This window comes from Phalaenopsis equestris, unplaced genomic scaffold (assembly GCF_001263595.1).
Source record: "Phalaenopsis equestris unplaced genomic scaffold, ASM126359v1 Scaffold211797, whole genome shotgun sequence".
NCBI lineage: Eukaryota > Viridiplantae > Streptophyta > Magnoliopsida > Asparagales > Orchidaceae > Phalaenopsis > Phalaenopsis equestris.
In genome coordinates this window covers 66059-77789 of record NW_018230773.1, presented here as the reverse complement: position 1 = coordinate 77789, position 11731 = coordinate 66059, and the positions used below count along the sequence as shown (strand labels likewise).

At 35.5% G+C, this 11731-nt stretch overlaps 1 protein-coding gene across 2 annotated transcripts; it reads left to right on the top strand.

Annotated features, from left to right (window-relative positions):
• The first annotated feature begins 1878 nt into the window (after window positions 1–1878).
• Window positions 1879–6667, top strand: LOC110036853 (kinesin-like protein KIN-14J). 2 transcript variants are annotated; one of them, XM_020741400.1, is made up of 13 exons: window positions 1879–2073; window positions 2224–2282; window positions 2369–2468; window positions 2591–3067; window positions 3187–3466; window positions 3552–3713; window positions 3814–4029; window positions 4206–4243; window positions 4429–4592; window positions 4668–4781; window positions 5041–5082; window positions 5379–5839; window positions 6556–6667. In XM_020741400.1, exons 1-13 carry the CDS (start codon window positions 2016–2018, stop codon window positions 6644–6646), a joined length of 2262 nt encoding a protein of 753 aa, XP_020597059.1. In that variant the 5' UTR covers window positions 1879–2015; the 3' UTR covers window positions 6647–6667. The 2 variants fall into 2 exon arrangements, with proteins under 2 accessions (XP_020597059.1, XP_020597058.1); XM_020741399.1 differs by lacking the exon at window positions 6556–6667 and having other exon boundaries at window positions 5379–6351.
• The last annotated feature ends 5064 nt before the right edge of the window (window positions 6668–11731 follow it).

Genomic DNA, 11731 nt, shown 5'->3' with positions numbered 1-11731 from the left:
GTGATATGAGACTTTGATATTGTTCGGCTGTAAGGGTGAATGGTGTAAGACTCGTCGATGTATTGGTATCCACATGGTTGTCTTTGGGAGCAAAATTTGTCCGTTTAGGTTTATTGCTCGTTGGATTGGTCATTTGCAGCTTCCTTCATTCATTGATGGTGTGTCCCTGCCATCCACAATAATCACATTTGAGATGTGCTCGACATGTGTCTGAGGTATGCCCAATTTAGTCACATTTTCCACACTTTAAATGAGGGTTTTTAGGCGTGAAAACCTTATCTGATTTTTGTGCATTATTCTTCAAGGCAAAAGCAGAAGCTTCTAACTGCTGTGCATTTACATTGTTCATCCCGCGCTACTTTTCCTCTTGGAGCGCGAGAGAATGTGCCTTGCTGACATTGGAAAGGGGATCCATGAGCAAAATCTGCCCTCTTATACCAGTGTATGTTTCGTTAAGCCACATGAGAAATTTCGTGGTTTTCTGGTTTTGCTGAAACTGCATCACTTCCTTCATAATACCACACGTGCATTTAGAAATGTTATGGAGGGTGTCACGTTCGCCCCATAGGCCTTTGAGCTTGGTGTAATAGGCTCCAACTATCATATCGCCTTGCTTGCAATCGTGAATGGCTTCTTCGACATAGAAAATATGAACACTGTTGGTACGAGAAAAACGTTCCTTCAAGTTGAGCGAGATTTCATGGGCACTCTCATTGTATATTATACTTGCTCCAATGTCTTCTGCAATTGAATTAAACAACCATGCCTTGACAAGGTTGTTGCAGCACCTTCATTGTTGAAGTTCTGCAGTGGACGTCTTTGGTGGTTCTTTGACAGTGCCGTTGACGAAATCTTCTTTGTTTGTTATGTTGAGAGCCATCAACAAGGCGCGACTTCAGGTATTATAATTTTCTCCATTCAACGGTTGCGTAACGAGCAAGAGACCAAGTTGATCTAAGTAGTTGAGATAAAAGGGGTCGTTCGGATTATCGAATTTGCTATATTCAGGCTTGGTTTAATTTTGAGTTTTGTCTGCCATGTGTTTCGACTTAAAAAGAAGATAAATGGGGGTTTCAGCATGGAAGAGAAGATGATGAGACTCAGAATCATGTTTGCTTTGATGCCATGTTGAAATTCAAAAAATGTGGAATAAAGTGGAACGCTTCATTATTTCATTGATATGAATGATCGTATAAATAACTTTTACAAGAATCCTATAATAGGAAAAATAATTAAAAAAAAACGATATAGAAGGAAAGATATATCATCTGATATCTTCAATAATTAATTTTACTATTAGGAGAAATATGAAATAACATAAAATAGGAAAACAAATAATTTCTAATCCAAGGAAATAAATATAAGATAGGAAATGAAATATCTCCTTAATTCTAAGGAAAGACTTTATTTACAAGAATAAATTATTTCCTATCATAACTCGTAACAGGATGTTGGGTTCGAACTAGTACAATTCTATGCAATAGAAGATAAGAAACTACTTGAGCACATGAGCTCTTATCATTATTTTGAGTTAAAATGAATCGAAGCAACAAAGGATTATTTGCATTTACTCTAGAGTTTAAATTATTATTTTTGGACTCATGTGCTTAAACGAATCACACGAGCCGTTGTTGATGAATAAAAACTTCTCTTGACGGCGCTCATCAGAGGCAAGTGGGGATGTTGGGATGTCGAGGGTAAACGTTCGGAAAAGAGACCCTCTCAACTTGGAATTTTGGCCATCCGATTTACGGCCTGCATCCAACGGCCCAAGTGCACCGATTTCAAAAATCAGGGGATGAGAAGAGCTATTAACCCTACTACCCGACCGCCCCCCTCTCTCTCTCTTTGAAGCATGCTTTCCCCCCCTCTCTCTCTCTCTCTGGCTCTCTCTCTGTCTCTCTCTCTCTCTCTCTCTCTAGATCGATCGATCGGTTTCTCTTCCTTACTCTAATCGCTTCAACCCGCGATCCGTTTTGGGAGGTGAAGAATCCACTTGTTTCTCCACTCCCTTCATGGAAGAATTCATGGAAATCGATGCAGCGGCAGTATCAAACAACGAGAAACCACAAGGTTTGAACAACAAAACCCATTCTTCCTGTTTTCTGAGAATCACTTTCAAAATGGTTCGTTTACGACTATTACTCTGGTTTCCACGCCTGGAAAGCATTATTTTTGCCAGTTTATGGATTTTGTATGGTTTATTTGGCGAATTCATTTCAGATTTGGAGCCGAAGCTTTGGTCCCCTGAAGAAATTCTTAAAAATTACATTCTTGGCGAGGTTATGACTTCTTCTTTCTTGCTTGGTTCTTTTATCTTTGATTTTTGTTAATCTCTTCTTTAACGTTTTTTTTTCCCTAACTGCAGCAATTTGCGGATGACTGCTTCATTCCATCTCCTGTGCTGAAGGAAACCTCGAAGCCATTCTACCTTGGCCCTGATATTATTTTAGCCCTTCAGAAAATCGGTATTGATTGTCTCCTTCCTTAATTTTTTTTCTTTTCTGCTTTGATGTTTGATTTTCTTTTCTGCTTTCATGTTTGATCTTATTTTCCCCACTGCTTATGTTTTGTTTTTTTTTCTGTTTAGGGATGAAATATAACAATTTGTTAAAGAAGCATCAGGTTATGAATTCTGAAACTGAGATTCTGAAAGCAAAGATCGACAAATGCGTTCAAGAATGTCAGCCAAGGTATGAAGCTCTTGAAAAGAAGCATAATGAGTGTCAGTATCTGATTCCTGAAATTGAGATGTTGCAGAGTAAGTGTGAAGCTCTGAGCAAGAACTGTCTTCAGGAATGTGAACCTAAGTATGAAGCACTTAAAAAAATTTTAGCAGAAGAGACAGCTGAGAGGAAGGGCTTCTATAATGAGCTAATTGAATTGAGAGGAAATATTAGGGTTTTTTGTAGATGCAGGCCACTCAGCAACGAAGAAACTTCCAACAGTTGTACTTCTGTAATAGAATTTGATCCATCTAAAGATACTGAATTGCAAGTTACCTGTGCTGACTCCTCAAGAAAAATATTTAAATTTGATCATGTTTTCAGTCCCAAAGATGACCAAGGTAATGCAATTAAAGCCTTTTTGTTTGTGTTTTGTTGAATAAATAATGATGATATAATGGTGACTACATTTTGCCTGAAAAAACCATATTTTTTGTTTTAATTCCTGTTTATTCTACAGAGGCTGTATTTTCTGAGACTTTGCCGATTGTGAAATCTGTCATGGACGGCTTCAATGTTTGCATATTTGCGTATGGGCAAACTGGGACCGGCAAGACATTCACTATGGAAGGAACACCTGAATGTCGAGGTGTAAATTACAAGGCTTTGGAAGAACTGTTCAGAATTATGAAAGAGAGAATACCTTTGATGCATTATGAATTTTCATTTAGTATGTTGGAGGTTTACAATGAGAAAATCAGGGATCTGCTGGCAGATAACTCCGATCCCTATTCTAAGAAGTGGGCTTTTTTTTCTTTCAATACAAAGATTCAAATCTTTAGGTTATCATTTTTGTGAGTATTTTTTTTTTTTAATATCATGAAGGCTGGACGTAAAGCAATCTGCAGAAGGAACTCAGGAAGTTCCCGGGCTTGCTGAAATTGAAGTATGCAGCATCGACGAGGTGTGGGAGATGCACAAATCAGGAGGAAGAAATAGAGCGGTTGGGTCAACTAATGCTAATGAGCTCAGCAGCCGTTCTCATTGGTGAGTGTTATACCCTCTTTTTCATTCACATTTTAAAACCTTCCCGTGGTTTTAAAATGTTTCTGTTTTCAACTTGATTGACAGTGTTTTCTGTTTTCAGTTTGGTCCGTGTGACGATTAAAGGAGAAAACTTGGTGACCGGGGAGAGGAGCAAGAGCTTCCTGTGGCTGGTGGATTTAGCCGGAAGTGAACGCCTAGGCAGAATTGAGGCCGAGGGAGAGAGGTTGAAGGAATCACAGTTCATAAACAAATCTCTCTCAGCTCTTGGAGATGTTATATCAGCACTTGCCTCAAAGAGTTCCCACATTCCGTATAGGTATCTCTTAAACTCCGAATATGAACATCCACCACATACATAGCACAATTGTAAGAGTAGTTTGTTGCACCTTTTAGTATAGTTGGGGGATTTGAATCTCCCTATGTAAGACTCCATCCACATACTTCTGATTTGCTTGGTGAAATCTAATACCGTATTCTTTAATTCACTTTTAGGAACTCAAAACTGACTCATTTATTGCAAAGTTCTCTTGGTGAGTCCTTCAGCATCTCGGTTATGGTGTACTCCTTATTTTTATTAATTGTCGGTTAACAAATGAAAAATGAAATTTTAATGCCTTCTTATTTTCTAATTCTAAAATTTTATAGAACTCTTGTTTGATATTAAACTACAAAGCTTCACAATGTTTTGATTGCTTGGTTGTCCAAAATAAAATAGGTGGGGATTGCAAGACATTGATGTTTGCACAGATTAGCCCTAGTTTGGCGGATTTAGGAGAAACTCTTTGTACTCTTAATTTTGCCAGCAGAGTGCGTGGAGTTGAGCATGGGCCTGCCAGAAAGCAGTCTGATCCAGTTGATAACTTCAAGCTCAAGCAGATGGTACAATATATGAAACTTTTTATATACTGATTGGTAATTTTTTTTTTATTTTGTAGTGACTTTTTCTTTGTGTAGGTTGAAAAGCTCCGGCTGGAAGAAAAAGAAGTCAATAGACTCAATGAAAGCTTGCAGATGATGCAAATCAAATACGCATCACGGGAGAATATCTTTAGGACACTTCAAGAAAAGGTAAATCTAGCATTCGAGCATGAACAAGATAGAGGGGTGTATCTTATAAAAATTTTTGATTTGTAGGTGCCTTTAAAGATTATGAACTTATCGAGTTATGTCAAATGTTTTTTAATTTATGCCTGTTTTCATAACTAATAATTAACTGTGGATGCAGTTTCTGATGTCTTTTTATAATGGGCTCCTGTTAATGATAATTTGTGATGTTACTGTTCTAAGTCGTTTCTTTGTTTACTTCTTATGGTCTTTTGACTTACAGATCCGAGAATCAGAGCAAGCATGTAAGAATTATCAACAAAAGGTGTGTACTTTCTCCCTTTATCTGATAATGCAAGGAGAAAATTAAACCAGTTACTAGAAATTTGCTTGGTAATCTTGTTTTCAACTATTTGAGGTTGGCTTTATGGTGTCTTTAATTTCCACTCAACCTTATTTTATTATATCTTCCATTGAACATTTTCTGAACAAATATTTTTCAACAGCTTCTATCTAAATTATCTTCGAAAGTCCTGTACTCCTTTCATTCCTATGCCGTGGACACTAATTTTATTTACATGAATTTTTTTTACTCTCCATTGGAACCTTTCCATATTTCAGATCAAGGATCTGGAAAACCAGCTAGTTGAAGAGAAGAAAGCCAGAACTCAGCTCGCTGCAAATGAAACGACTAGATCTTTTCAAGCATCATCGAAGCAAAGGCCACCATTGGCCAGAATCACAAATCGACTACCTCCTTTGGCTCATCATAAGACAGCAAAAACAGCTTTTGAAAATAAGGAGAATGCTTACTCAAGAGGTAAAGATGTCACTAAAGGCTTTACAACCAAGCCTCTTGGAAGAGCTAGAAGGATCTCTTTGTCCCCGGTTGTTTGCAGTATGCCGAATAATAAGAGAAGGGCCTCAATTGCTACCGAACTAGGAACATTAGCACTATTACCAGAAAAGCAACATATGAACCATGCAAATTTTACCACAAAACTATCTCAGTTAAGGATTCCTAGGAGGAGATCAGTGGCTACATTAACTCCTTTTCAAGAGAGTCCAAAAGACAACGGAAAATGCATTAGCAGCTTCAAATACCCTAGCACTTTACAGCTGCAAACCATGTGGAGATCGAAGTTTCCCAATCTTCCTTCTCCATTACACCAGAATCAGATTCCGTCCAGGCTTCCCAACCTTCCTTCTCCATTACAGCAAAATCAAACTTTCTTGAGTGGTGCGGGAAACACTGCACAACATCAGAACAAATTATGCTATAGCATCCAAAAGAGAGTCATTTTGGGATCGCCAGCTCAAGCAAGGCCTATCAAACTTTTGGAATCCAGATTTAATGAGGTTGCCCTTCAAGCAAAGGAGATGATGGTAGGGAGGTTTGGAACTGCTCAGCGGGGTTTGATTAATAACCGGAGGAAGAGTATCTTGTAGAAAGAAATAACAATGAAACATTATTTCGTGTTTTGCTTTAGATGTTATTTGTTGATGTTAAGGAAGACTTCTGATTGCCTTGCAATGACCATTAATGTTTTTGGTCAATTTTTTGCCATTTTAATGAAACTTACTTTATTGTGTTTCTTTTATTCCTATTAATGTCTAGTATGTATTAGGAGTGTGCATTGTCAAATTATACCGAATAATCAAACCGAACCATATATTATTGGATGATTTGTGGTTCGGTTTGTAAAATTAGTAGTTCACATATTAGTTTAAAAATTGAAATGTTTAGTTTCAATTTTTAAGAGACTTCTTTTCAAGAGAGTCCAAAAGACAACGAAAAATGCATTAGCAGCTTCAAATACCCTAGCACTTTACAGCTGCAAACCATGTGGAGATCGAAGTTTCCCAATCTTCCTTCTCCATTACACTAGAATCAGATTCCATCCAGGCTTCCCAACCTTCCTTCTCCATTACAACAAAATCAAACTTTCTTGAGTGGTGTAGGAAACACTGCACAACATCAGAACAAATTATGCTATAACATCCAAAAGAGAGTCATTTTGGGATCGCCAGCTCAAGCAAGGCCTATCAAACTTTTGGAATCTAGATTTAACGAGGTTGCCCTTCAAGCAAAGGAGATGATGGTAGGGAGGTTTGGAACTGCTTAGCGGGGTTTGATTAATAACCGGAGGAAGAGTATCTTGTAGAAAGAAGTAACAATGTAACATTATTTCGTGTTTTGCTTTAGATGTTATTTGTTGATGTTAAAGAAGACTTTTGATTGCCAATTGCAATGACCATTAATGCTTTTGGTCGAATTTTTTTCATTTTAATGAAACTTATTTTATTATGTTTTTTTTATTCCTATTAATGTCTAGTATGTATTAGGAGTGTGCATTGTCAATTTATACCGAAAAATCAAACCGAACCATATATTATTGGATAATTTCTGGTTCGGTTTGTAAAAATTAGTAGTTCGGATATTAGTTTAAAAATTGAAATGTTTAGTTTCAATTTTTAAGAGACTCTCCTTTTCAAGAGAGTCCAAAAGCAACGGAAAATGCATTAGCAACTTCAAATACCCTAGCACTTTACAGCTGCAAACCATGTGGAGATCGAAGTTTCGCAATCTTCCTTCTCCATTACACCAGAATCAGATTTCGGCCAGGCTTCCCAACCTTCCTTCTCCATTACAGCAAAATCAAACTTTCTTGAGTGGTGTGGGAAACACTGCACAACATCAGAACAAATTATGCTATAGCATCCAAAAGAGAGTCATTTTGGGATCGCCAGCTCAAGCAAGGCCTATCAAACTTTTGGAATCCAGATTTAATGAGGTTGCCCTTCAAGCAAAGGAGATGATGGTAGGGAGGTTTGGAACTGCTCAGCGGGGTTTGATTAATAACCGGAGGAAGAGTATCTTGTAGAAAGAAATAACAATGAAACATTATTTCGTGTTTTGCTTTAGATGTTATTTGTTGATGTTAAAGAAGACTTCTGGTTGCCAATTATAATGACCATTAATGCTTTTGGTCATTAATGTTTTTGGTCAATTTTTTGCCATTTTAATGAAACTTACTTTATTGTGTTTCTTTTATTCCTATTAATGTCTAGTATGTATTAGGAGTGTGCATTATCAATTTATACCGAAAAATCAAACCGAATCATATATTATTGGATGATTTGTGGGTCGGTTTGTAAAAATTAGTAGTTCGGATAATAGTTTAAAAATTGAAATGTTTAGTTTCAATTTTTAAGAGAATCTCCTTTTCAAGAGAGTCCAAAAAACAATGGAAAATGCATTAGCAGCTTCAAATACCCTAGCACTTTACAGCTGCAAACCATGTGGAGATCGAAGTTTCCCAATCTTCCTTCTCCATTACACCAGAATCAGATTCCGTCCAGGCTTCCCAACCTTCCTTCTCCATTACAGCAAAATCAAACTTTCTTGAGTGGTGCGGGAAACACTGCACAACATCAGAACAAATTATGCTATAGCATCCAAAAGAGAGTCATTTTGGGATCGCCAGCTCAAGCAAGGCCTATCAAACTTTTGGAATCTAGATTTAACGAGGTTGCCCTTCAAGCAAAGGAGATGATGGTAGGGAGGTTTGGAACTGCTCAGCGGGGTTTGATTAATAACCGGAGGAAGAGTATCTTGTAGAAAGAAATAACAATGAAACATTATTTCGTGTTTTGCTTTAGATGTTATTTGTTGATGTTAAAGAAAACTTCTGATTGCTAACTGCAATGACCATTAATGCTTTTGGTTGAATTTTTGTCATTTTAATGAAACTTATTTTATTGTGTTTCTTTTATTCCTATTAATGTCTAGTATGTATTAGGAGTGTGCATTGTCAATTTATACCGAAAAATCAAACCGAACCATATATTATTGGATGATTTGTGGTTCGGTTTGTAAAAATTCGTAGTTCGGATATTAGTTTAAAAATTGAAATGTTTAGTTTTCAATTTTTGGATATGATTTTGAATAAAGAAATTTGTTATAATAAAAAAGCTGAATATGCATTCATTTCTTAACTTAAAGTCTTTAACATCACGGACCTGTGCGCCACTCGGGACGCCCTGATTCTGATTTAAGGGACATTCCGCGTTCAACCCATGGATTCCCCCTTCCAGTTGTAAGATTGTTTTATTTATGTTTTTGTTTTTTGATGTCATCTAGTATGGCCAAAATTTTTAGTAGAAATCTATTTAAAATTTAATCTCTATTTGCATTTCTTTCAATTTGATATATGCATGTGAGAGTAAGGCTACTATATGTTGCAACCTTTTGGTTGATTCTATCACTTCGTCTGATGTAAATTTAGCTTTACTAGCTTCTTATAGCCATTTGGAAGATTATCATTTACTCAAGATGTTCAGAATAAAATTCCAAAAGCCACCATATATTTCTTGCTTGCTACATACTTTTTTTTGTGATATGAAAGAAGTGAGTGGTTAAATGTAATATGTTTAGGTGTTAGATGTGTAAATAGATGGGAATTGGGTGTAATGCCCCATTTATTTAGTTTTTTATTGTTGGATATGTAAATACATAAGAATTGATTAAAGAATTTTGGTTTAACCAAAACCGAAGAGAAATGATGGAACCAAACTATTGTTCGGTTGCTTTAGCTACACATTTTGTTTGGTCCATTTAGGCTAATTTTATAAACATCCAAAATCAGTTGGTTTAATTAATTTGTTATCCAAATCATCCAAATAAATGGGAGACACACCTCTAGCATGGACTGACGTACTGACGTGCAACAAGAGTTATTGACTACTATATACTTCTACTTTATATTCATGAGTAAGTTTTGAAGGTGGTTGTGCTATTGAAGTAGAAAAGTTTGAAGAGGATTAATTAGGGGTAGAGGGGTTGAAGACGGTGATAAGGTTGTGGCGATGGTAAATGATAACAAGCTCATGGAAGGTGGGAATTTATATTTTTATAGTTCAAAATCAAGAAAACAAACTAAAATAAAGCCTTATTTTAAAGCTAAGTAACAATTCTAGTTATTAGTGTATTTTATATTTATTTAATCATTTTAATCTTTTGTAATGTATCTTTATACTGAATATGCACTTCTAAAATCTCCCTTGGTGACAAAAAAAATTTCTATAGCAAGCTAATGTTAAATTTTTTGCTAAAGTTGAATTTTTTTTCCCACTAATGCATCTTCGAGATCAACGAGTGGCTAGCCCTACTAGGGTTCTGCGTCTTCCTCTTCTTGGTTGTCACCCCCTCTTCCAAAGGTTTACTTCTTTTTGTCTCTCTTTGTTGAAACCTTTTTTGCTCTCCCAACATTAATGGATATATCAAAGCTTTTTGGCTACACTTTATTTTTTTGGAATATCATGGATCCCTTAATTTTTCTAATCTCCTGACATCCACCTCATTCTCTTTGGTTTTCTTTGGTTTACTTCATCTAATGATCTGTCTTCAACTCTTCATATGAATTGGAGAGGACTATTTATTGTTGACGTAACAAAATCATCTTTTTTTTCTCTAAGTTATATTTCCGACCTAGATGATAAGGTTTCTTTTTTTGATGAGGAGGTCACTAATGGTGTCAAGCCATGGACTCTTGCTTTGGCCGGCTATGCCATAAGCCATCACTATTACAACCCGACCTGATGCAAACTATCATATCAAGATGGGTCGTCTCGTGTTGAGGTAACGACAATTAAATAGTTGTACAACACCTACTCAGGAAAAAAATTATTCATCTAATATTTTTTTTTTCAATTTTCACAATATAGAGTCACTAATATCATCAATATATTATGAAATATAACCACACAAAATTCATTTAAATCATATCACAACTATATAATAAAAGGAACAAAACTTTCGAAAAAAAATTGTAGAAGAAATTATTTTGATGTTAAGAAAAAGTAATCATTAGTAGATAGGTAATGGTTACTAGTCCTAAGCATTATTCTGGTAAGCACATACATTGTTCAAGTAATATAATGATTGAATTCAAGATCATATTCATGAGGATCGAGATCAAATCGCCAAATCAAGTTAATTACAAGTTCTACTTCAAATTAGATTTTATCCGATCAATAATAAAATTTTATGATTTTTCTCGTACAATAAAATGATTAATGTTTTATATTTTTTTAGCTTAGGAAAGTTTGTTTAAACTAGTAAGAGCATAAAAATTTTATAATATGCTCTAGTTTATCTTATAAAAGTTCTTAATTGAGAACATATAACCTTCGTCGAGAAGTAAGGAGCATTGAGGTTTCCAAATACCATTTAGGTGAGGCTGAAACATACACAAACCTTCATGATTTCCTATTCTTCATTAAATTATAATTTTGCAAAATCTATATCCATATGTTTTAAGAAAATTTAGGTTTTAACTTATTGCTCCTCTAGTTTGTCATCAAAATTGTTTTCACATAATTTATTTAACATACATCTAACTGACACGTATTTAAATGAAGTTACTGGTTGACAAAACAACTTAAATCATTTTTCATTCAAAACTAAATGTGCATAGTTACAATCACTCATAAATATCACAAATCCAAAAAATCAGGACTCATTTACACAGGTTTAAAAATAAAAATCATAAAATAAGATATCAAGTACAAAAACACAAAATAAAAATAATGAAAGGGCCCGTATTAAGATTTGAAGATTGCTTCCACACTGAACCATATTTTCTTGTTCCACTAACACTGTCCTTTCACTCATTCTCATTCACAATCACTTCACACTAAACACTTTTAAGTCCTGTAAACACTGTCCAAAGTACCCTCTATGCATTTCAATGTTCAAACACCTATGATCGCTCATTCCCACTCACTCATCCGAGTCCACTCAACAACAAAACAACCGCCTTGTCGAGTCATGGCACTTTGATGCCACATTCAAGCATTATGACATAATTGTCGTAGTATTACTAAACTTAGTAACTACATTGTGATATTGAGCTCTTTATTTTCTTTATTTTCTCTCCTATGGCAGCGTTGTGACGTTAGGGATGCAGAGC

Excerpts from the sequence above, each read along its gene's own strand:
- LOC110036853 (XM_020741399.1), top strand. The coding sequence starts at position 2,016 with ATGGAAGAATTCATGGAAATCGATGCAGCGGCAGTATCAAACAACGAG. Across the intron at positions 2,074-2,223 it reads AAACAACGAGAAACCACAAG|ATTTGGAGCCGAAGCTTTGG; the intron begins GTTTGAACAACA and ends AATTCATTTCAG. Across the intron at positions 4,244-4,428 it reads TTTATTGCAAAGTTCTCTTG|GTGGGGATTGCAAGACATTG; the intron begins GTGAGTCCTTCA and ends AAAATAAAATAG.